The 24,961-nt window shown below is 36.2% G+C and overlaps 2 protein-coding genes across 5 annotated transcripts; one reads left to right on the top strand and one right to left on the bottom strand.

Moving 5' to 3' along the window:
* Positions 1-63: 63 nt before the first annotated feature.
* On the bottom strand, positions 64-23,789 carry LOC139690261 (formylglycine-generating enzyme). Of its 3 annotated transcripts, XR_011701462.1 has the most exons (6): positions 23,230-23,789; positions 17,106-17,259; positions 15,031-15,202; positions 13,842-14,028; positions 1,056-1,174; positions 64-123 (listed from the first exon to the last, which is right to left on the bottom strand). XR_011701462.1 is itself a non-coding variant. In XM_071587605.1 (5 exons), exons 1-5 carry the CDS (start codon positions 23,641-23,643, stop codon positions 1,145-1,147), a joined length of 957 nt encoding a protein of 318 aa, XP_071443706.1. In that variant the 5' UTR covers positions 23,644-23,789; the 3' UTR covers positions 1,031-1,144. The 3 variants fall into 3 exon arrangements, 2 of the variants coding, with proteins under 2 accessions (XP_071443706.1, XP_071443705.1); XM_071587605.1 differs by lacking the exon at positions 64-123 and having other exon boundaries at positions 1,031-1,174; XM_071587604.1 differs by lacking the exons at positions 64-123; positions 1,056-1,174 and adding an exon at positions 8,899-10,389 and having other exon boundaries at positions 23,230-23,782.
* LOC139690263 (U8 snoRNA-decapping enzyme-like) lies at positions 23,351-24,897 on the top strand. 2 transcript variants are annotated; one of them, XM_071587606.1, is made up of 5 exons: positions 23,351-23,410; positions 23,491-23,583; positions 23,906-24,187; positions 24,264-24,530; positions 24,609-24,897. In XM_071587606.1, exons 3-5 carry the CDS (start codon positions 23,978-23,980, stop codon positions 24,804-24,806), a joined length of 675 nt encoding a protein of 224 aa, XP_071443707.1. In that variant the 5' UTR covers positions 23,351-23,410; positions 23,491-23,583; positions 23,906-23,977; the 3' UTR covers positions 24,807-24,897. The 2 variants fall into 2 exon arrangements, with proteins under 2 accessions (XP_071443707.1, XP_071443708.1); XM_071587607.1 differs by lacking the exons at positions 23,351-23,410; positions 23,491-23,583 and adding an exon at positions 23,716-23,798.
* The last annotated feature ends 64 nt before the right edge of the window (positions 24,898-24,961 follow it).

Genomic DNA, 24,961 nt, shown 5'->3' with positions numbered 1-24,961 from the left:
TATTAAATGCAATTGGACTATATTGTATGGCTTATTCAGCCTCATAAGAAATTCAACTTGACCAAATTGCATGTACTCCATGAACATACCATGCATCAACAAAGATGACAGAGCACCATGTTGCTGGAATAGACAAGAATTAAAGTAAAGCAGTTAACTACATCCTAGGTGATGATGCAGGACATTAAATCCTCTACCCTGTAATGGCTGAAGCCTTGTCCCAATATGTTATCTTAGATATAACACTAATAAGCCAAAGATTGATGACTAAGCTATGTGGATAATATTCCACAAGTGATAATATATGGTGATAATTAATATATATTTCAGAATTTATAAATACTCAAAAATTAATAATAGTTATTTGACCAGATATATTTGTTCTAAAATTCAAATTTATTACTAATATGGTGACTTTAAACTTAAGGATATTTTCTCAACAACTGACAAGTGTATATATTTATTTAAATGTGCAAGAGAAATTCCGTCAACAAAAGAGTAGGTAGAACTAATTTAAGATCCATCATCAGCCAGCCAGTTTTGTCTTCACTTAGACTAAATTATTCAAATTAAAATGTATCATAATTATTTGTATTGTGTCAATATATGTTTAAGATATGTTCAAAAACATGCTATCATTAAAAAACATTTTGCAGCTGAAATTACATAGTCTAACTTTGTTTAAAAATTCGAAAATTTAGAATGAAATTACCTTAATGGGAGAACTTGACAACACCTTGTATACTAGGAGATTCACTGTCTAAAATCTTACATAACGCTCCTGATAGTTTATAATGGTCATGGAGTGCTCCGCATTTGGCACATTCTATTAAGAAGTGCCTTACATACTCAACTCTCAATCCAGACAAGATGGTGGTTCTTTCTCATAAGAAGCAAGAATAAATCAAGGCACTTGTAGTCTATCCTCACCCTTGAGATTAGTTCTTCTTCCCATTGAATATTTCTGATCAAGGACTTAAAAAGGTACTACCTGCCACATCATATGATGTGAAGTTTATTATATCTTTTCATTACATATTCCAAATTCTGAGTACCTTCTTTAACTGTCATATATTTGAGATGGCGGAGAATAATCCAAGGTCCATTTTATTTCTGCTCTAGGCTCCTTTTGCAGCAACAACTGTTAATTTATTCCTAGGAATGCCTCTTTGACCTGGAATTCAAAGGAAGTTTAATTTGCATATGACCAGGTATTAAATAAATCCTATTCCAGTGGTTCTTCCTTTCAGGAATATAATGGATAACTATTTTCTAGGATAAGCAGATGTATTGGAAAACAGGTATAAATGGTATGGAAAGCACAATGAGAAACCAAACAGTAAAATTGAGTAGTCTACTTTTATGGCAAGAAACACAACTTTAATAGAGTAGAGCCCTGAATCATATCTATTACAAATGGTGAGTAGTTTAAATTCAAGCACCCTCTGAACATATGTAAGTGCATCGACATGTATTTTGTTTCAGAGACACCCAGGTTGTCAGCATAAATTTTGATAATATTGTTGGAACTACTCAGTGCCTCTGGGGCTTGAAGCCCAAGTTCAAAAATATACTAAGAACCTCTTATAATTGGTTCATAAAATATCTCATAGGGTATACCTTGGGAAGGTGATACCAAGTGCAATTAAAATTTTATAATTAATAAAGACCTTCAGCAATGGTTCTCTAACATCACAGTAGGTTCTTAGAAACTGGGTTGTGTACGTCCCAGTTGAAATTCTAAAGACATGAATACATGGTTGATACAGGCTTTAAATACCACTTCCCAACTGAGGGCTAAACAAAACACCTGTATTCATCTTGACCTGATCAATGCTATGTAAATGCTAAGCATTGATGACCTGCCAGCATCCAAAGATTTATTCAAAAACCTTATAGTAGATCCAATTAAGAATTTAAGATACTTAAAACTTTTAAGGATTTATCTCTTGAGTGCCATGTTTGTTCTTGTGAAATTAACCTTAAACTAGTGGTATCCTGATCCCTACATGAGGTGCTTTCTGGAGAGCACTTAGTACTACGTCCGTCGGATAGGACGATAAACTGCAGACCCCTTGGACCCTTTTGACAAGAGTAGGCTAATGCCGATGCCGGGTTTCTCTCCACCCTTCATTTGCTATCCATCCCTAATGGCGCAAATGACCTTAGTTGTCAGTTGCCTCCCCTAAAACTACAACTGCCAATTAAAAGACCAGAGAAACTGATAGATTACATGACAAATAAATGTGGTTACCACATTAGGTTCTTAAAAAGCTTACCTTTACCTTCCCTTGGTAATATTACATTTTCATAAAAAAAAATGAAGACCATTTTCCACAAGTGACCCCCAATTTAGGTGGTTAAAAATCATTTGAATCTGCCAGTTAGGGTTGTCAGTTAAATGGAGCTTTGATGTTTTTGAACTTTGAAAGGTTGTCCACAAAATGAGAGGCAATCACAGGTATTTTTAATTTTTTAACAGCAGCAGCTAAGAGGGTAATTATATGAACAAGAGGACTTCAATTTCCAAAATTCGAGTTTGAAGATGATCTTTCCTATTCATACACAGAAACTACGGTGGCTAAGAGCATATTTTATAAGTTTTTCATGCAATACATGGTAAATGGTAAACAAATTATTAATAATGCATTTATTTGTCAGGAGATTTGGAGCATATTCACAAAAATACAAACATGGGAAATGTCAAATATAAACTTCATAATTTTAGAAAAAATTAAAAGTTATATATACATACATATCATTATACTACTTTATTTAAATATTATTTGGTCAAATTTGAATTGATGTGTACTGACAATTCCATAAATTCATATACAGAATAGAACATACAATTTTTTAATAGGTTGAATAGCTTTTTCTTGAAAACAGGTAATTATGCTACATATTTGATTTCATGGGGAAGTTTATTGGATAACATTAAGCCTTTGGCCTTAGGCCCATGAGCAGTATTGTGTATTTTGACTAATGGCTGGTGCAGATCATTGCAGGTCCTTGAATGGCAACTATGGTAATCGAAGTTGGACCTGTACTGAGAAGTATTACCCTTTGCATGCAAGATGATATTAAATATATATAATTTATATATACATGTACATATATGTATATGTGTATTCATAAGTATATATACAGGGTCTGTACAATAAGTTTCATGACTGGTTTGCTGTAGCCTCAACGGAGCAGTGGATGGGGGTCCGACCGGTCGGCTCAGTAGTGGGGTCCCCCACCACTCCGGCGCACTTTAGTTCAGTCACCTCTGGGCATGTGTTGAGACAGGAGGTGGATTTTTGTGATGTTGTCGCGCCAGTATTTAGCACACCGTTGAGCAACGCTATGCTGTGAAGTTTTGCGTCAAACTCCAGAAATCCGCATCGGAGACCCTTGAACTCATTAAACAGGCTTATGGGGATAATGCCTTAAGCCGCACAAGAGTTTTTGAGTGGCACAAAATGTTTAAGGAAGGCCGGGACCTCATCGAAGACGAGCACCCGTCGGAGTTCAGTTTGAGCGATCATCGGACGCCCGACAACCCCTATCAGTGAGGAGACCGGCCTTTCAGTCGGAACTGTCCACACCATTGTAACAGAGGATCTTGCGATGAGGAAAGTGTGTGCTAAGCTGGTGCCGAATGTCTTGAGCAAGGAACAAAAACTATCGCGGGAGGAAATTTTGGACATTATCCAGGAAGATGAAGATTTTCTTGGCAACACTATTACCTCAAAGGATAGCTCAAAGGATATCGGTTTGACTCCATCAAGGCAGTTCAAGCGGTGACAACAAAGGCTCTCTCAACAGTATTCTGGAAACCGACTTCAAGCGGGCTTTTGACGAGTGGCAGATGCGCTGAACTAAGTATGTATCGATGCAGGAGGAAATATTTTCCTCCCAAGACATGTTTATGCAGGATAACTCCCAAGAATTGGGAGCAAGAATTTCAGGGAATTCTTACACCTGCTGCATCTACTGAGATTGCAGTGGAAACTTGGTTTTTAATAGTGAAATAAATCAGGCTGGACTCATTTAAATTGGGTATTAGGTAGTTAAGAAGACACCATTCATTTAAAATCTGTGCTACTTCAGCTGATTCGCTGACAAGCTATTCACTGAGGTAGCTGACACAATAATAAATAGATAAAGAACGTACTACGGCCGAGTGAATGGAATGAATATAAAACCCAAAGCCGTACACTTAAGGGCACTAATAGGTGGAATAAAGAAGGGGGGTTTACAGGGAGCGAGAAAGTTATAGCAATCACTCAATCACTCCGGTATATGTAGGCACATTGACCGTCGTGAATCACAAACACACAACACTCAGGGTTTACGGGGCGGGAAGCCCGACGCCAGTGACCCGTCATTCAGACCAATGAAATATAAAATAAATAAATATAACAATTACTCCCTCGCTCAGGTATTTGCAAACAAATTGACCTTCGCAAGTCACAAACACACACACACTCAGGGTTTACGGGGTTGGAAACCCGACGCCAGTGACCCGTCACTCAAACTAGGAAGACACTGTAAGCACAGTGCTGGTGGGGAAATAGTGCCGAAAAACCTGACACCAGTTGTTTCGCCTGCTAAGCAGGCCTCTTCAGAGAAGAATGATGAAATTAGTCGGAGCCGAAATATATAAGTAACAGTTAAGTAGGGGAGGGGGGGGATGGTAATGGACAGGGGAAGGTTATGGGGGAGGAAGCACGGGTGGGTGGGCGAGGGGCCAACAGGAGAAAGGTTCAATGCTTGGGAAATTTGAAGGTTGAAGGGGGGGGAAATGGTCGTTTGACCGTTGGGGAAGGGGCGGTCATGATTCAGGAAGGGAGATTGAAAACAAGGATGACGATATTGGGCCTTTGTCACTGTTCATGAGTTTTTCTTTCGTTTTGTTAATGTACAGACTTTCGTAATGGTCGAGTAGGTGATTAGGCACATGTTTCAATAGCTGTAGGTCTTCAATTGTGATGTTGTGTGAGTTTTCGTGTATGTGTTGGGCGACAGATGATTTGTTGAAATTTCCCAGTCTGTAACATGCAGCGTGTTCTTTAAAGTGTGTGCAAATATTTCTGCGAGTTTGCCCGATGTAAAAAAGGTCACAATGTGGGCAGGAGATTTTGTAGATTCCAGATTTGTCTAGGGTCTCAATAGGATCTTTTGGATTAACAAATAGGTGTTTCAGTTTAGTTTGACTAACAAATGTGGGTGTGTATTTGATTTTTTTGAAGATAGAAGGAAGACCCTTTGTTAGTTGTGGGTGGTGAGGTAGTTTGACAAATTTCTTGTCACCTGGCGTATACAGTGTAGTGTTATTTTGGAGATGTCTTTTGTTCCTGTGTTTTTTTAAGATGTTAACAATGAGCTTCTCAGAGTAGCCGTTCACCACAGCCATGTGTTTTATGTGTTTTAATACTGTTTGGAAATCCGCTTTGGACAAAGGTACATTGAGGAGCCTATGTACTAGGGAGTGGAAGGCCGTTATGGTGACACAATAATATTTGTACCATCAGCATACAGTAATGGGTCTATTCCCTAAATGAACTTAAGCTTGTCTGGTATATCATTGATACAAATTAAAAATAAAATATGGTCAAGTATAGAACCCTGGGGAACACCCAGTGTTACTTCTCTACCAGAAGAAACAAATTTGGAGCCATTTCTTGAGAGCTCCATATGCCGATGCCGTTCACTTAGACATGATTCAATCTATTTGTACCCTGAGCCATAACGTTTCAGTTTATACAAGGGTAGCTGATGATTCATGCAATCAAAAATTTAGTGCAATAAAAAAATAGTCCTTAAGTTTCAGTTCTATAATTCAAGCCTAAAAGTATTCAATTCACCATGTGATATGTGGCTGTTGTAGTGGACCTGCTTTTTCTAAATCCATGTTGAGATGTGGAGAACAGGTTGTCTCAAGATATGATACTGAGACTCCAATAGAAAACTTTTTTAAATATTTTCCCCAACTGATTCAACACGGAAATTATCAGTCTTTAAGAATCCATGGCCAACAATTTTGCAACCTTAGCCTTTATATATTGGCACTATTTTGGATGTTTTAATTGTGCTTGGGAAATTCCAATTTTTGAGGATTCATTAATTAAGAATAACAGCTGATCTTTAATTGTATTAGATGACCTTTTTGTAACCATCCTTGGGATGCCTTCTAATCCAGGACTAATTTTGTTAGGGAATTTATTGATAATGTTGGTCAGTTCCATAGCTGAACAAGGGAATAGAAAACATGAATTTTTTCCAAAGCTCAGATAATTAGCTGAGGTGACAAACTGGGATTTTGATGGGAGAGGTAGAAATCATTCAGAGTGGAGGGAGGCCATTTTAGAGAAATCTGGAATAGAATTTCTAGTTGAGTCATGCAGTTGAAGATCTTGCTGTAAATTCCTGATACCCTTGGATTTGTCAATAATTTTACAGATATCTCTACGTTTATTGTCTGCACTACAAAGTCTATGGTTGCTAAAGAATTTTTTAGCGGACTGTAAGGTTTGGCAACAACTTTTCTTTAATGCTGAATATTCCTCATGGTCAGCTGGATTTGATTTGTTTTTGCAATACACATCTGCATCTTTCATTCTCTTTGAAAGCCAATGAATTTCATCTGAGACCCACTGACTTTTGTATTTAACAGACAAACTTTTGTTTTCCTTAAGCTCCAGGACAAGGGAAGACATATACCAGAATAGTGTACATAGGTGAAATAGAAATATTCAAAGCTTTCAATAAAGGACTTCAAGCAAAAAAATTGGACCACCCATGGGAATTTAGTAATTGAAAAAGGTTATCATGTTTTAATCAGAGAAATACCTGTAGTATTTTTTACTTCCGTTGGATGTGGTCATAGCAACTGTAGATAGAAGCAGGTAGTGATCTATTAGGTGGGCATTAATGATATTTGTTTGAACAAGTTCAAGGTCAATATTAGTCAATACATTATCTTAAATGGTTTGAGAACTAGCAGTCACTTTAGTAGGTTCACTGTTGGTAGCACAGATGTTAAATGAAGTTAGTAAATCCATTAATTTATGTTTAGCTGTGGAATCATCCATTTATTACAATTGAAGTCTTATTTAATTATTATGCATGGGTCATGGATTGACCTATGGATTATTTCCAAGAGCTTCACTCATTGGTACGGAAAACATAGAAGTCACTTTAGATTAATGATAAATAGACAATTCATAAAAAACTGTAGTGCCCACTTTGAAACATGCAAAATTGAATTCAAATGTTTATTCTTCATTGAGAAATTGTTACAAGAATCCACTTGGAAAATGGGAAAAAAATTCAGAAAGTAGAATCAAAACACCACCATTTTTGTGCACTGATCGGCAAAAAGCACAAGTGATAAGATACCCAGGCACATTTAGGGTATAAAGTTCACTTGAATTTAACCATGTTCATTAATACAGATCACATGGGGTTGGTAGTCATTTACTAGAGCCTTGAGGTCCAGTTATTTATTTCATATGCACTGAATGTTAAGGTGCAAAACCTTCATTGGACAGGTTATCCTTCCGCTGTTGGTTGCAGGTGCGATTTCATAAAAGAATAATTACCCATGAACACAAATTTTGGCCAGAAAGACGAGCCTTTCTTTTATTCATATAATGGTTTAAGCCACTCACTTGTAACTCAATTATTTCATATTTAAGACAAAAATAGAAAGGTAATTTAGTTTTAATAAAAGGTTCTCATATCTCCCGCTATTTTTAAATGGTTTCCTGGTGTGGTACCACTTCTAAATTTTGAGAAAAGGCTGAAAGAGTCACTTCTAGTGAGTCAAATTGGTCAAAAATTAAATCAATTCTCCTAATTGTAGTAAAAATGTTAACTAGAAACTTTCATTGCTCAGGTTAACAGTTTTGGAGGCATCATGGTCACAAAAACCTAACCCTTACCCAATTTGAAAATGACCAAAATGTGCTCTGGGATCTCATAACATTTGTTCCAATTGCTACCCCAAAGTTAATATTTTTCATGCAAACATAGCAGGCATTACAACTCGTACACTATGCATGGATAAATAATGATAGAACATAGTTTTATTGAAGAATATATTTATTTTAACCAACACACCATTGCTAGATGTGTAACCAATAACTAGATCAAAATATAATTTTATGATATGTAATACCAAGGATACTCACAGCCTGATTTACCCAGTAAAAGCTAGGAAAACACACTTTACATGCATCTTTTGAATTTTTCTTTGAAGAATATCTAATATCTTTGTTTTTTTACTAATATTTTCTTTCCTACCACAATAAACAAGAAATAAACAACATTAAATTATTCTGTTAAAATCTTAGTCGAATATTAGTGCAAGTCAATTGATACTAATAATGGAAATAGAGCCATGACCAACATACTCTGTTAAAAAGAAAACTTAAAATTGTAAAATCGTGAATGAAAATTGTTTCAATTCAAGAAGCAGTAGGTGACACTGGCATCCATTTAAATTTATTATTATTTCATCATGAAATATTGAAAAATTGTAAAGCAAATATAAACCTTGGACAATTCTAGAATCCAAGATTGTGCCAGGGGTCAGTTAGGTAAGATTACCTAGTAAAAGTGAATCATTCACAAATACAACACCCACAAACTGCATTACAACAACTCTGTCAAATAAGGCCAACACTTAAATGGGATTTTATGGACAACATAACAATTTGATTAAGACAACAAGAGATAACATGTGCATGTGAAACTATGAGGCAATGTGTATAGTAAACTAAAAAATAATTAAAAAACATATATAACAGGAAATCATTTTGCAATAGAGATGAAAAATAAATACAATAATTCGTAGCTATAAAACTACTGTATGCAAGAAGTTGTAAAAAATATAAAATTGGGGAAATAAGGAATTAACAAATGTTGGCACTAAAAATATTATCAGTGAAGCTATTTAGCTTTCACTATTATTTCATCATGGACAGAAAACAAAATATGAGGCCTAATGTGCATAAAAACATGAAAAACCTTATCATAAAAAATAAGAAAAAAATGGATGAATCATAAAACACACATGAAAGCTTAAACTGAATGTTTTCATGACAAATATTCTATTCGAACATTGAAGGAATTATACACAATGATGTATTTTATTCAAAATGCCTGTGATGATACAATTATCATTTCAAAAAATATATCTAGGGATTATTACTGTTATGGAATTTTTGGTAAATTAGGCTGGAGGCTAAATAGAAAAGAACCAAATATTTGGAAAAATTTAGGGGATAGGACCTTGAAACTTAAAATAAATGTCGCCCTTTTTCATCATGAAATATTGAAAAATTGTAAAGCAAATATAAACCTCGGACAATTCTAGTTTAACCAGTTTAATGTCAGTTTTGATGGACATCATACTCTTACTTGAAGTGCTCATTCCATAGTATCTCGTGTAGGGATTGGGGTACCTATGCAAAAATTCTGTCATTGGCAGGATTTAAACCCCTTACCTTGGGATGGGAAGCCAGTACCCTAAGCCACCACAATCATCTGATCCCCAAAAACAATGCTCTTGTCGGTATTTCCCTTAGAATTATACCAGTTAAATGTTATTCCAAATAGTATTTTATTTACCATTTGCCCATATATTTGTAACTCAACAGAAAGCTTGAACAAATTCTATAATTTTATTTGAAATATTTTCCACTTGCAATAAAATAAAAAAGAACTTTTTTTCATGACCTGTAAACTTACTGCTGTCACTTTTGATGGTTTAAAATATTAAAAATATCCACTTGCAGCATTTCTATACAGGTAATATTTCATCAAATAATACTGAAAAATACATATGGAAATATTACATATTATAGGTGAACAACAAGTACACATTTAGCATCAAGGTCTTTATAAAATTACAAAAGGTGTTATCTTTATTTTTACTAGCTTATTGTAATGCAGTTTATCAGTCTATTTAAAGAATGATTACAACTAAAATACCAAAAATATAATTATAATTACTAATTATAAAGCAATTAACAGTGGAATGTGATGTAAATACAGATAGCCTAAGGACATAGGAACTAAAGTTTAAATTGCACATGAAAAGAAGTCCCAATATCCATTTGATAAGTGCTAATACTATTTTTCTTGTGCACTTAAGATCATTGTGTAGTGGCATATGCCTTAAAACTAGAGTTCAACTTTGGCTTCTTTACTATCCCCATTACCCATTAAATACTTGGGCAATGAATCTGCAGCACATCGGAAACCTAGATTTCCAGCTGAACTATCAGGTGTATTCTGACTACGGGCCCCGCACCTGTACCTGTAGCAATAACTTCTATGGCATAGGTATGATCCCCCTTTTTTCACTTTATCAGTTCCTGTTCCAGGACCTTTCTGAAATGCAATACATTTTATACTCAAAGGGATATAAATACAGTTAACAAACAAACTGAATTTAGTTAAAAAAGTGAAATCATTCAAAAGAGAAAATTAACAAAACTAGTCACACTGGGGTTGGGATACATTAAAGGCCTGGTTAAATAAAGTGACATAAGGATGAAATACTTTCATAGTACATAATATATATTTCATTTGTAGGCAAGAAACTATTATGGTAAATCTTGTTAATAATATACCAGAAATTTGTACTTCAATCTTATTAAATTGAGCATTTGGACCTCCACCATGTTTTCAAGGGTAAAGAACTGTATTGCCAGCAATTGAGCAGCTTTTTCACACAATATTCAAATTGAGTATATCTTTTGTGGATGAAAAGTCATATTACAATTAATAATGAGTGAATAGTTAAATGAATTAGTGAAATGTAATTTAATGTAATAAAATGTGTAACTAGTGCAATAGGCCCCATTGTTTCTTATTGGTAATTTAAAGCCATTAACTCTTTAAGCTATTTTATAACCAGTGGTTTTTTACCAAAAGTAAATTTTTCAAAGGCAAATATCAACTGAAGAAAAGTTTTAAGTGTGGCCAGAAGTGAACAATAATCCCCATATACAATCTTGTTATATAATTTTAATGTGCATGCGACTTCCAAGAAATATGTTGAGAGACTGGTATACATTTCATGTACTAATTTAAGATAAACTACTTCTGTAACACATGAGAGTATATTAAACTACTATATGACTCCATTACTGTGCAAAACTTAGTAAAAAATAGAATTCATATACACATAATACATATGTGCCACACATTTGTTCAGTATTGATTTACAAGGCACAAGCTGACCCGGCAACCTTCGTACCGCCTAACAATCAATGATCAGTTTAGTTAAACCATTTGTAAATCAAGAACGGCTGTACTGATTTTAATCATACTTGATTTGTTACAATAATATAAGGAAAAAAATTCAATTAAACTACAAAAAAAGAATTGCAATGGCTTGTCAGAAAGACATTTCCTTTATTCAATCTATACACATAAACATTCGGGTTTATTCTCTTGAGTCAAGCACCTTCTTATATATAACATTTTTTGTTTTGTTATTAGGCGCAAGAACAAATAAAGCCGATGGTTTACCAACACGTGAACATGCCACATATAATGCACCATGAGAAAAATATGGGTTTTCTAGATTCAGACCAAAAACACTAAACGATTGGCCTTGTGATTTGTTAATTGTCATCACAAATAGCACAGCAATTGGAAATTGAATTCGTTTGAACTCAAAGGGCATATTGGTTGAGATCATAGAAATCCTCGGGATGAGAACTTCCTCATCTTTGAATTTTCCTGTGAGTATAGCCGCGTGAATCACATTGATCATCAGTTTTTTTATCACCAAACGTGTTCCATTATATAGTTTTGGTTGAAATGTAATAAAAAAATAGTTTTGGTTGGTTTAGGTTTCGCAGTATCATGACCACCGAGCCAACTTTCAGCTGTAAATTGTGTGGTGGTAAGCCAGGCACATCCAAGGAGTTTACAAATTCAGATGCATGGTCGGTGACTTTGTATTTATTTGTTACAAAATCAATAGATTTGAATGAATGCAGAGTACCAACGATTTGATTCTGAATAACGAAGTTTAAGTCGTCGACATCTTTGTTCTTAGCCACCAAAATTGCTCACTCACTCAAACATTTGTGATTTTTGTAGCTATCAGTGATGTTCGGGAACATTTTGTTGATAAGCTCAACTTTCCATGAAGCAAAATTGCATAAATTCCAAGGAAATGAAATTAATCCCCTTGATTCATCGACAGAAACATGGCCATTACCAATAGTCAACAATTGCTTGGAGAAATCTTCAGCAGATGGATCATTCAGCAATGCAACTCTCTTGTTTGTTGTCAGTTGAAGTTTCTTAGCATGGCACCACAGATTTGATGATTTGAGGCAAGCGTTTATTTCCTCGGCAGCAGTCTATATTGGAATGACTGGCAGTGTTTGGCAGGAATCGCCAGACCATAAAATCATTGCGCCACCAAAGCATCTCAAGTCATTGCGCATATCTTCGATGTCTGGTCAAGTGCTTCCAATGCGTGTTCGTGTGCCATCATGCATTCGTCGCATATGATTTTAGATGCTACTAAATTTTGGCCACTGCGGACTGTTTCTTAATGTTACACGTCACTTGTTCAGAATTTTGTAGGTTTAATGGCAACTTTAATGCTGGATGAGCCATACGGCATCCTTCCAACAATGTGGCCTCTATGTCAGAAGAAGCAACTGCTACCGCAATGTCCAATCTTGCATGAACAGTGTTCAAAAGCCATGATACTCGTATGAATGTCTTCCCAGTTCCACCAGGGGCATCCAGGAAAAATAAGCCACCATTTCCATCATCAATTGCCTTCATTAATGTATCATATTCTTCCTTCTGTTGGGGGTATATGCTGGGGTATATTAGTTTGAACTGATTGGTCTGATTCATGTTGATCATATTCACGTTCAGGTTTCAATTCTTGATAGAACACATCGTTCATTCCACAAGCTGGCACGGCATTCCTAACTTCACTAATAAACTGCCGCATATTAGGTAATTAACACATCTTCAAACAACAGCAAAGCCTGGCTATGCATCTCCTCATTAACTGCAACATCTAGATTTCTTGAACTTATATGAATTCGAAGTAAAATTCTTCTGACATGTTATCCTTGTATTTGTTCCATAGGTCACATGGATTGGATGGGAGGTCAAAAGGATAATAGCATAGTGATTCCAAAGATGTTGGCCCTCGAACATTCACCAGTAACAACCACAAATAGAAGCGTTCAGCATTCTTTGGGTTAAATGTATTAATATGGCAAAGAGCATCAGTAGAACGCACATATGGATGACCAGGAACCACGTCACCTTGCTTCTGACGTTGAAATTCCTTCGATGACGCGATACGATATGATATCATGATACGATACTTAAATGGGTATCCTGCTATTCTTGGCTGAGATGAATCCAAAAAACCAAATATCATTAATAATGATGATACGATACTTTCATGATATTTTAATGGTTATTCTGCTATTCTGGTCTGAGTTGTATCAAAAAAACCAAACATCATTAAAATTGGTGCAGCCGTTCTCAAGTTATAAATGGTGTAACTAACAAAATTTACAACTTTGTTTATATAGATTAAGGTTTATGATCAAAAGGCATCATACATTTTTTCATAATACATAATGACACAATGAAAGGTTGTACCATAAATTCACACACTGTCTACAGAAATGCCATACATAAATAACCTACCTTAAGGTATGATTCCCAAATTAAAATTGCATTTTGCTACAGTAATAATACATGTTTCATTGACCATAGAGTAAAGACTAATATATACATAATGAAGGATGTCAAAATTAGAAAGTTCTATATTATATACTCACTGGATTTTCAGCAATGCCAGCAGCACTATGGCGCGTTTGCCACCAATCCTGAGTCCACTCCCAAACATTGCCAACCATATTGTACAAGCCACTCTTAGATGGAGAATATGAGTTAACAGGTGCTGTTCCAACGAAGCCATCTTCTCCTTTATCTTCATTTGGAAAATCACCTTGCCATATGTTCATGCTGAAAGAGGAAGAACTTATAAAATACTTTAAAAAATATAAGGGTCACACAAACGTAATGTTTACTCTTTTATTATGTTGGTTCATGGCATTAGAGGTGAATGTTGATAATATAAAAGTAAAGAGGATGAATGCTCCTAGAAATAGCTGTATTGTTTCGTAACCATGCAGAAAATTTGAGCCTAGAGGTAGTTTAGCTAAATGGATAACACATGGATGCACATACTAACAGAGGTGGCTCATTAAATTCTTCCATGGAAAACAATATCACCAGATGACATTCATTGTCACTTGCTGAAATTTTAAGGAAAAAACAAAGGATGTGAGTCATCGGCATCAGAAAGGAAGAAGGCATGACAGCGAAGTTAACAACTGGTCAAGTAACAGACAGCCCAGCACCGCTGTCATCTCGTGAAAAAAAGAATATAACAATCAGCTTATCCATGTGAATTCCTGGGTTATGACAAAAGAAATTTGAATGGAGCTGTATATTATCTTTAATACATTGGAAACATCAGTTTGTGGCCTAGAACAACCATGAAGTTTGTCCCAAGTGAGTCCTGTGAATGCCTGTGAATGCTTGCTCAAGGACTGAAAGACCACCTACAGACTCACTGTTGGTCAGGACATACTAAGTCATCAAGAAGCTAAAATTGAAAGTTTATTGGACCATGTCATCACCAGTGGTGAAACAGGGTGACATCACCATGAACCAGACAAAACTAATCTATGGAGTGGAAATGGGCATGACATATGATTTGAAACCAGAAACTATACCTGCTAGGCACTAAGCTGCTATTTTCTACATACTATATGGCTCAAATTTTTTAATTGCTCATTCATATCACCCTTAAAAATGTAACATATTAGGTCAATGGTCTTCAGCCTTGGCTTTCTAGTAATGCATTACTAGAATTAAAATATAATAAGAATAAACTGAAAAAATAAAAAAATGTGGAATTTTGCCAAAATAAGTTTAAATAAGTGTATATATACAGCATACCGATGTTTGTTTCCTGGAGTGAGAGCATTTCCCCATGGAAAAAGGCGATCTTCGAGGCCTTCACGACACGCCTTCTCCCATTCTGCTTCAGTGGGTAGTCTTTTCCCAGCCCACCTGCAATATTTTGAGGCATCATTCCAGGAAACGTGAATAACAGGGTGGTCCATTTTGCCTAAACAATGAAGGAGAACATTTTTAATTTGAATATATTTTAAGAGTTAATTACCACTCAGTTTTTTAAACTACAAATAGAGATAAGGTAAACATAGTTACCTTTTTAATGGGAATTTCTTCTAAATCAACACAACATTCGTGTCTGCTAATGCTATTATTCTTGTAGCAGGGTCACAGTCATTCAAGATTTCTCTTATATCACTCCAGAAATCATCCTTTAAACTTTATCCGGGGCATAGCTACGACTGATCTAATGCAGACTTTCAATGTACCCATTGATACTTATCTAGGAGACAATAGCTCACGTTTCCAAACATGAACCCAGCCCTCTCAATGAGAAACAAGCCTCATCCCTGAATGTCCTGATTACTATCATGAACTCCTCGCCATTATGCTATACCATTGCCACCATTTTCCCTGCTAACTTCTCATATTCCAAGCACTCACAGTTAAGAGCACAATGATTTTTTTACAAATCTTTGCCAGCATACCACAAATATAACCAAAGCCTTGCTATACCTCAGTTTACCTTTCACTATTTTATTTAAATGGATATCCCTTTTGAATGTAACTTAACAGGCAGTGTACCCTTATCTCATTGCATTTATGGGCATCAGTATATATTTTATTTAAGAATTTATTGTTGCAATTAGGCAATTGTCCTGGTGGCAAATTAGGCAATTGTCCTGGTGGCAACAGTATAGCAGTCTGGTCGATGGCCACTCTCACAATGCACATACATAGATACACACACAAGAAGAACAGATATGAGATAAAATGCTTTTGTTTCAAAGACACTTAAAGATTATTAATTGCACCTTTACCATCACCCATGGGCTAGGTTCACACCGAACGAGTATATACTACGCACCATCCATTGCCCCTCCCTCTATTCTGTCCATAATCACGCACTCTCCAATTTCATATACCCTTCAAAATCACCCACCATTAACACATCATTCACTTTTGGAATACAACTTCTAACACCATCCACATCACATAAAAACAATATTTTAATAATTAAAATAGTATATTAATCACTGATCAATGAAGTTTATCACCCAGTGGCTGCTTTACACTTATTCTTAAAACTCCTAAAATTGAATAGAAAGCTCAAACCAACCTCCAGGCAGCTGGTTCCAATCAACAATAGTTCTGTTTAAAAAAGAGTATTTTTTCTTATTTGTTTTTTGCATTCTTATTTCTACTTTGAAACTGTGGTCATTTTTTCCCTTAAAGTTTGGTATTTCTATCTCTTTCCGTAAATCTTCCCACACTTCGTCCTTTTTTAACAATTCTATCCATCGAGCTTAACCTACTCCTTTTCCACTATTTTTCAAACTCTCCCATTTCAGTATAACCAGCATTTCCATGACACTATCGATTCTTTTGTACCTTCCAAGTACATATGTATGTTGCTGCCTTTCTTTGAACTTTTTCTATCTTTTTAACATGTCCCACAGCATACAGATCCCATACTATGGACGAGTATTCTAGGATATGGCCAACCAGTGCCTTATATACTTTTTCTTTTGTGGCTATGCTACTTCCTTTAAAATTTCCTCAATGAAACCCAATGAAGTACTTTAAATGCCTTCTGTGTCACATTACCTACTCGTACTCCCCACCCAAGATCCCTAGTTAAGTAAATATCTAAATATTAGCAATGACTGCTATTTGGGATTCTTCCTCCAAAAAGGGTATAAATATCCTGTTCTGCATTCTTTTTATTTGAAAAATTTATATGCTTACTCTTACTAACATTAATGCCCATATTATTATTTAAGGTTACCATTCGACTTATAGAAAAACTTCTCATGATATCATAATGCTAATTAATCTAACTTTAACCCTAATAAGCATGTTGCTTGGGGTGCAGATATGTGAATATAAGTACTGACCTTGTATGGATGAGTCTGGTCCTTCAGGATGTCTCCAGTCACAACCTTTCACTGGCAGCCACCATGGAGCAGCTGCCACAGCCTGTGTTATGCCAGCTCTCGTTTTTTCACTTAGTAAGTTTTCAAACACAAATGAATCTCCAAACTCCTCAGCCTGAAATATTCAATGACAAAAAGAATTGAGTATTTATTTCTGAAATACTCAGTTTGAAAAATAATCCCAAATCCAAAAAAATCTAATTAATGTGTGAATAATAACGGATAAAGGATGTGCTAGAGCAGGGGGTTAAGTGCTGGGCTACTGACTGTAGAGCTTTCATTCAATTCCCAGGGCCACCTCTGAGAAATCAGCCTCACTGAGGCTGTATGATTTTTTTGGTATCAGAACTCCCTTGGAAATCACAGGTGGCACATGGAAAGAAATTGCACTTCTTCCCCTAATGAGTGAGTTTCACTTGCCATAGGGCTTCATATTGGGTGAACTCTACCCTCACCTATAAAACCGACATTTGGTTTTGATAACTGTTGTAGGTGCTTATATTGGAAAGAAATATTTTTGGGCAAATACCTCTACCTGCAACATAAAGTATAAAATAAATTTGACATATTTAAATTGTGTATTGCCCAATTTTAAATAGTAGTAGTAGTTTTGAGGGGAGGCGACCGACAGCTAAGGTCATTTGCGCCATAGGGGATGGACAGGAAAGGATGAAGGGTGGAGAGAAACCCGGCGTCGGCATTAGCCTACTCTTTACGAAAGGCGCCAAGGGGTCCGCAGTTTAACGTCCCATCCGACGGACGGCGTACTCCCTCAAAGTGCCCTCCACAAAGCACCTCAAGTAGGGATCGAGATACCTCTGAAAAATATTCAACACCGCCGGGATTTGAACCCGCGCCCTCAGGGTGGGAAGCCAGTACGTTAGCCCCCGCACCATCTCGATCCCCCAATTTTAAATTATTGACATTGTGTAGAAAGTATGATGTATGATAGGTTAATATAATTCATAATGGCAAGCAGTTATAAATATCAGGTCTTTTCAGAAATAACAATAATATTATTTCATCACAGACATTCAAAAAAACCATCGCTCAATTCCTAAACAGAAGGGTAACAATAATGGCTAAATGACTGACTTCATCTCTACGATATCAGTGCTGAATCCATCAATTAAAATGTAATCCAAATTCTGATTCTTCACCGTATGCATTCTAACATATTCCATCTATATATACTGAGTCCAGGTGAACTCAGGTATGAGATGTTAGTGATACCTAATTTTTTTTCTGATTTAGGTTGTTTTAAAGTTAGCAAATAGGAAAAATTGCCTGAAGATGCAGAGAGAAGTTACATATTTATACTGCTCTGAAACTATTAGGGCTAAGGACTTGCATCTTTGTTTGAAATTTCTTGAAATGCACATTTTTCAATAATAATTATTGGTAATCTACTCGTGATGGTGGGTTTTGGATGGACAGGCTACTAAACAGTACAGTAACAATTCCCTTGCTTCTATTAACGAAACACAACTTGACATCCAACATAACAGTAAGACCATCTTCAATTTTGAATACTTTCTTCCTCCCTTCATTTCATTCAACATGCCTATCCTATTCTTACCCCTTCATTGCCTGCCAGGCATTCTCCCCTCTATCACAGTCTTCAACATTCCATTCCCCATCAAAATGCTCAGCATCTGTCTCTCCTGCCTCCTATGGACCTCTCCCAATAATCCCCTCTCCTCCCCCACCATGCCTCGCACTTTTCCGTTTGTTTTCCTTACTGCCCACTTCACCATCCTCCACTCCACAATCATTTCAACATCCTCCAATCTATGCCTATTGCCCAGCTTAAATGACCACATTTCCAAGCCTTACAAAACCATGCTGCATACCAAAGTTTTGATAAGCTTTATTTAATATCAATATAATGTACATTATCTAACTTACAAAATAAACCTTAACGTCCTCACTAAACATCCCTGTCATCAACTCCCTCCTTACGAAAGCCTCTTTGCTTAATTCAATTCTCCTTATATCCCTACTACTGCGACCACCATGGTCCAAGAGACTTCCAAGATACATAAACTGTTTCAACTGCTATAGTTTAGGAACTCCTATTTTAATATTTAACTTAGCCTTTCTTTTCCTTGAAAAACGCAATGCCTTGGATTTGTTTTAATTTATTCATTTATTCATCTCATACCTATTGTATTGACTTTCCCATACACTCAGCAAGGTTGCCAACCTCTTGGCTGACTGACAAACTAAAGCTAGATCATCTGCAAACATGATTTCATGAATTCTCCTCCTAATTTCATTCCTGTCTCAAGTTCTTCCCATGCCTCTTTCGCCATTTCCTTCACATGAAAAGCACAGGTGCTAATGGACACCCCCTCCCTTACTCCTCTTCTTAACACTGCCCATTAGAACTCTCCATCAGCCACTTGCACCTGAGCAGTCTTGACACATTTGCAGGTTGCAGATAGGTCTCCTATCCCTCTGATCTATTCCTCTTTTCTGCAATGTATTCATTAATTCTACCCCATTCATTCTATCAAATACCTTTATGAAATATACGAATCAGACAAATACATCCTAATTAATAATTCTATGTTCTACTCTGCCAGTGGGCTCATTTCTGGTAAGTCATTATCCGTGCCTTTCACCTTCCTGAACCCAAATTGATTATCCCACTTGTCATTTGCCTTGCTCTCCATTCTCTTACTGATGATCCTGAGAACTACTTCAACTGTGTGTAAAATAAAACTTAAATGTTCTGTAGTCCTCATATATACCTGCCTTTCCCTATTTCAGAATAGTAACTAACACTTATATGAAGTCTTATGACCAGATTCCGTTCTCGTTAATGTTACAAATTAGTCCATAATGACTCTTCCTTCTACCTTTTCTTAAGTATTTCCATGGGAATGTTGTCTACCCCAATGGTCTTATTTGATTTCAATTCCCTTTATGTCCTTTCTAGCTCAGCATCTAGTAAGCCTTGACCTAAGTTATCCTCATCTGTGTCTTATTCTCTGTCTAATCTTGCTGGCCTAATACCTATACCATATAGATTTCCTATGTATTCCTTCTACCTGTCTTGTTTCAACTAATATTTTCCCTGACTTATCTTTGATCGTTTGCAACAATTTTCCCTCCTTATTTCCTGAGAGGGGTTCAACCTTTCGGTAAAGTGTACAATTTCACCCTTTCTCTTCAAACTTTCCTTATCCTTGCACTCTTTTTTTGCTCTTCCACCGCTCCATTTGTTACCTGCCTCAGCTAATTAAATAGCCATTAATTAGTCCAAAAAACTTTTCCTCCCACATTTTCCTAAACCTTTATGTAGTTCCACGGAAATATTGTGTAAACCAACTACTTTTATGCTTTCAAGTCCCTTAATTACCTTTCGATCTCACTGCCGAGTTAGCCTGGAGCTAAGCTATCCTCATCTGGATCACATTCTCTATGTCTAACTTTGCTGGCCTGATTTCTTTACCAGACAGTTCCTCTTTATAATCCATCCATCTCTCTTGAATCTTCCCTAATTCAAAAAATATTTTTCCTGAAAAATCTTTGACGTCTTTCAACTATTTTCCCTTTTTACTTCCAGGCAATGTTTTAACCTTCCACAGTAAACCTTCCATATCCTTCTATTGCGTCTTCCAACATGCTTCTTTTGCACTATTGTTACTCTCCTCAGTTTATTATTTGAGTCCATATACTTCCATTTACCTAACTCTGTATACATTCGTCTATTTCCTTCACTCATCTTACTTTTTAATCATTTTGTCCACAACTCATCGTTTCCTTGTACTTTTCCTATTTACTGATCCTATAGTTTTGTTTGTGGCTTTTGATATCCCTATTTTTGTTCCCCTTTTTTCCTATTTAGTACCCAGATCCCTGTTCTCACTCATTAGTTTTTCTAAAGCTTCCTGAAACTTCTTTCTTGTCATTCCACTTGATGCCTCCAAATTTCATTTCATATACCATCTTCCCTGTCTATCCTTTTGTAATCAGCTCTGCACTTCATAATTACCAAATTATTACCAGAGGCAGCATTTGCTCCCAAGAACCTATGCATTAATCACTCTGTTCCTAAATCTATGCTTAACCATAACATGTCCCACTGATACCCTCATGGATTCCTGGACATTTTTCATGTGTACCTAAGCCATTTGTGGTGCCTAAAACGCATATCTGTGATGATTAACCAGTCTCCTCCAGAACTGTATTGCTTTCTCCCTGGTGTAGTTTTTTAGGGGAGGCGACTGACAGCTTAGGTCATTTGTGCCATTAGGGATGGATGGGAAAGAAAGGGTGGAGAGAAACCCAGCGTTGGCATTTGCCTACTCTTGTAGAAAGGCACACCAAGGGGTCCGCAGTTTAATGTCCCATTCAGCGGGCATCATACTCAAAGTGCTCTCCACAAAGCACCTCAGGTAGGGATCGGGATACCACTGAAAAAAAAATCTGCCTCCTCCGGATTTTGAACCGGGGCCCTCTTATGTTGACTTCACTTCTTCCAAACTTTTTATTCAACATTCTGGCAACCCCTCACTGGCTCTCGTCCTCTTGGCTGTATATTACTCTATGACTATCACTCCACTATCCTTCCATCTCAACTTGCATAGACCTAAAATATCTATAATTACTCTTTCCATCTCTCACTTTATATTTTATAATTTTCCTGTCATCAACATTTTCCTTTTGTTCCTATTCTAACCAATTCAGTCTTCTTCTGTGCTGCTATTGCCGGTTTTACTTTGCAAGGGTTTCATGAGATGATAACAGCAGAAGCCTTGCCTCTCCTGCTACCAGGCACGACACACGGTCGATTGGGCTGAGTCTTGTAGTTGCCAGAACTCATTTCCTCTCAACTGTCTAACATAAAAAATCTTGGGATTAATAAGGGGAAATTGGAATAGAGATTCATCTCACCTCATACAGCTCTAAAACGCCTACATTTTCTCTCTCGATGGTGATAAGACCATGAAGATATCACACATTTTGCCTAGTAAAAGCATTGCATACACAATCTTAACAATTCTTAAGTTTTGAAAAGTTGATAACATTTTTATTGCTAAAAATTAACTATTTACGGTCTTAGTGTTTGAGTTTTTGGTACATGGTGTAAAGGAAAAGGATTGTATAAGACAACAACCAACTTTTTCATATTAGAATCTTCAACTCATACGTGAAAATGTAAACTAACTATTAAATGCAAGAGATGATTTAGGGAGGAATTTATTAACCATGTCATTAATTAGGATGTTTGGCCATTTAAATAAAGAAGTAACATTAATCTGTGGGAAATGTCTAGGTATGCATATCTTTTTAAGGCCACCTGAAAAAATAAAGAACATATTACTGTTAAATGAAATCAATACTAACCTAATTAAAATGTAATAAATGTTAAGGTGAGAGCTTTAGAGCATTCATTCATTATAGGACATTAAGGTCATAAGAATAGAATGATTTAATCTGTATAACACTTGGTCGATAGGATAGTTGAAATTCTAAGCTACCAAGGTATTTAACTATAAAAAGCAATGCTATCCATTTCCGTCACCTACCCATATCAAAGATATTTCGTAAATGTATGTCTCTTTGGAACATGTGCCAACTTTTGCACAGCAGTACATTCTTTTACACTGCAACACCTACACATGGCGACTTCCTTAATGTGTATGTTTTACGACAGGGCCCTTGTCACTGAATCGAGGAAATCCATCCAAAAACCATTTTCCAAACACCAAAGGCAAGGTTAGAAATAGCAATAAGCATAGCATCTAACCTAATTAATACGTTTCGCTTTACTACACTTGTAAGGTAGAAAACCAAACATTTAAAATTGAGCACAAAAGATAGCGTAGTGAATGTATTGTGGTAATTCAAGTTATGTTTCTGAACGTAGTTTTTCTGGGTCTGGGCCAATTTTAAGTCTATGAGATCTTAAATACTTACATTTTTTTCCACGGTTATAACCCGTACACATTTCTTATTGAGCTTGTTTCCCGTTTAAATGGGCTCTCTCTACACAATTTAAGGGGGGTACAATCATAATAAAGTAATTATTGAGAAATTAAATTGTCAGAATATGCATGGGTGTTGTTATTACCTCTGTAATGTGGCCTGTTTCATTTACAAACAGCTCGAACTGGGAATTGCTAACTTCCTGCACATCGATGTAAAAATTATCCACGAGCACTTTTCTAGCCGGCCCTTCACCATCCACAACAAATATTGGTTTATTAGTACCCATAGTGTAAATGCCACCATTTATGAGAACCATTTTCGAGGTCTCTAGCGGCGGTTTAGGATTTTTATTACAAATTGAATTATTCGCATCCGATAACTCTTCATGTCTGCTTTCTTTCAGCCTGTTTTTTATCGATGATTCTCGGTTCAATGTCGAACAGCCACAGCTAGTATCAGCATTAACATCGAGGAATATGCCATACTTCCCAGATTCGTGAGTATAAAGTTTGTCGAAGTTCATAAAGAACACTAAACTTAAGGTAAGAATATGCATTTTTGGGTAGTCTTCAAAAAAAAAGAAAATCTTCCGAAGGTCAACCACTAAGTTGCTCGTTCCACATCGACTTCACCGCGTCTTAATTCACGCTGCTCATGGATACAAAACTTAGCGGACCGTACGGTGGTTTCCTGATTATCAAGAACACAACTGTAATCTCGCAACTTTCATTGTGCCTCCCGCCGTTGGAATAGCTTTTGTTTTGTTTTGTTGAGTTTCCGTTTATAAGAGGTCATTATAAATTTTTTGTTGGATTTAGGTGCACTGTTTACAAGGACGTTCGTAATAATATTATTTGGCGGTATTAATTGATTATATTGACGATACATAAATGAACGACACCGGAGATAACACTTGGGGTCATTTAGCCTCTACGTCTCAGTTCGGTTCTCTTGTTGATGCCAATAACCATCAATATATAGAGAAAGACGACATAAGATCTGAAAAATATAAAAAATATTCACATGCGTCTCATTGTATGCTGTACGCGAAAAATGATTCGAAGGTTTTCGACATATATAAATGTCGAGCGACGATACTGGTAAGTCGACAACAAATTTGCAAATAAACATCCTGTAATATAATAATCATTAAGATGATTGATTTTTATTTCATAGATGCATTTGCGGTTTGATGGCCTTATTGGATTTCCGGGTGGCCTGGTGGATGACGGAGAGGATTTTGTGCATGCGGTAAATCGCGAGCTAAGAGAAGAAATAAAATTAGATACAGTAAAATATCCCATCCAGGAAGAACATCATATGGTTTCTCACGTGCACGAGAGTACAAAGTTATGCCTTCACTTTTTCGCAAGGGAAATTGAATTAAAGGACTTATGTTCCATTGAAAAAACTTGCTTGAGTGCTCCAGATTATGGAGAAGAGGTATTGGGACGTCAATTATCATTCTATTAAGTAATGCTCCATCAACAGGTTAAATATTGAAAATCTGTTTAATTGCAGGTATTGGGGACTTTTAGAGTTCCTCTTTACACTATGGGGGATGGACTTAGAGGGTTTCCGGCTTTCCTGAGTAACTCATTCGTCGGAAATGCTCGAGATCAATTGCTACATTCCTTGAAAATATTAGGAATAATGACCGCCGCTGAATTGTCCGCAGCTGTTACTGCTAGCAAAGAAGTGCTGAAGAACAAAAAATAAAAAATTTTCACACTTTTAATATATTTATGTAATATAATGGATTTTGAAACGAATAAATATTCTTTTAAAATAAACCTAAACGGGATTGAATTTGACCACTTTACCGCCCTTCGTCGCTCTTAAACACTCATTTGGTTACGCCATGTTTTTTTATA

The sequence above is a fragment of the Hetaerina americana genome, unplaced genomic scaffold (genome assembly GCF_022747635.1).
Source record: "Hetaerina americana unplaced genomic scaffold, ioHetAmer1.1.p SCAF_3, whole genome shotgun sequence".
NCBI lineage: Eukaryota > Metazoa > Arthropoda > Insecta > Odonata > Calopterygidae > Hetaerina > Hetaerina americana.
Note: the sequence above shows the minus strand (reverse complement) of the source record. Positions and strands in the feature narration are given on the sequence as shown.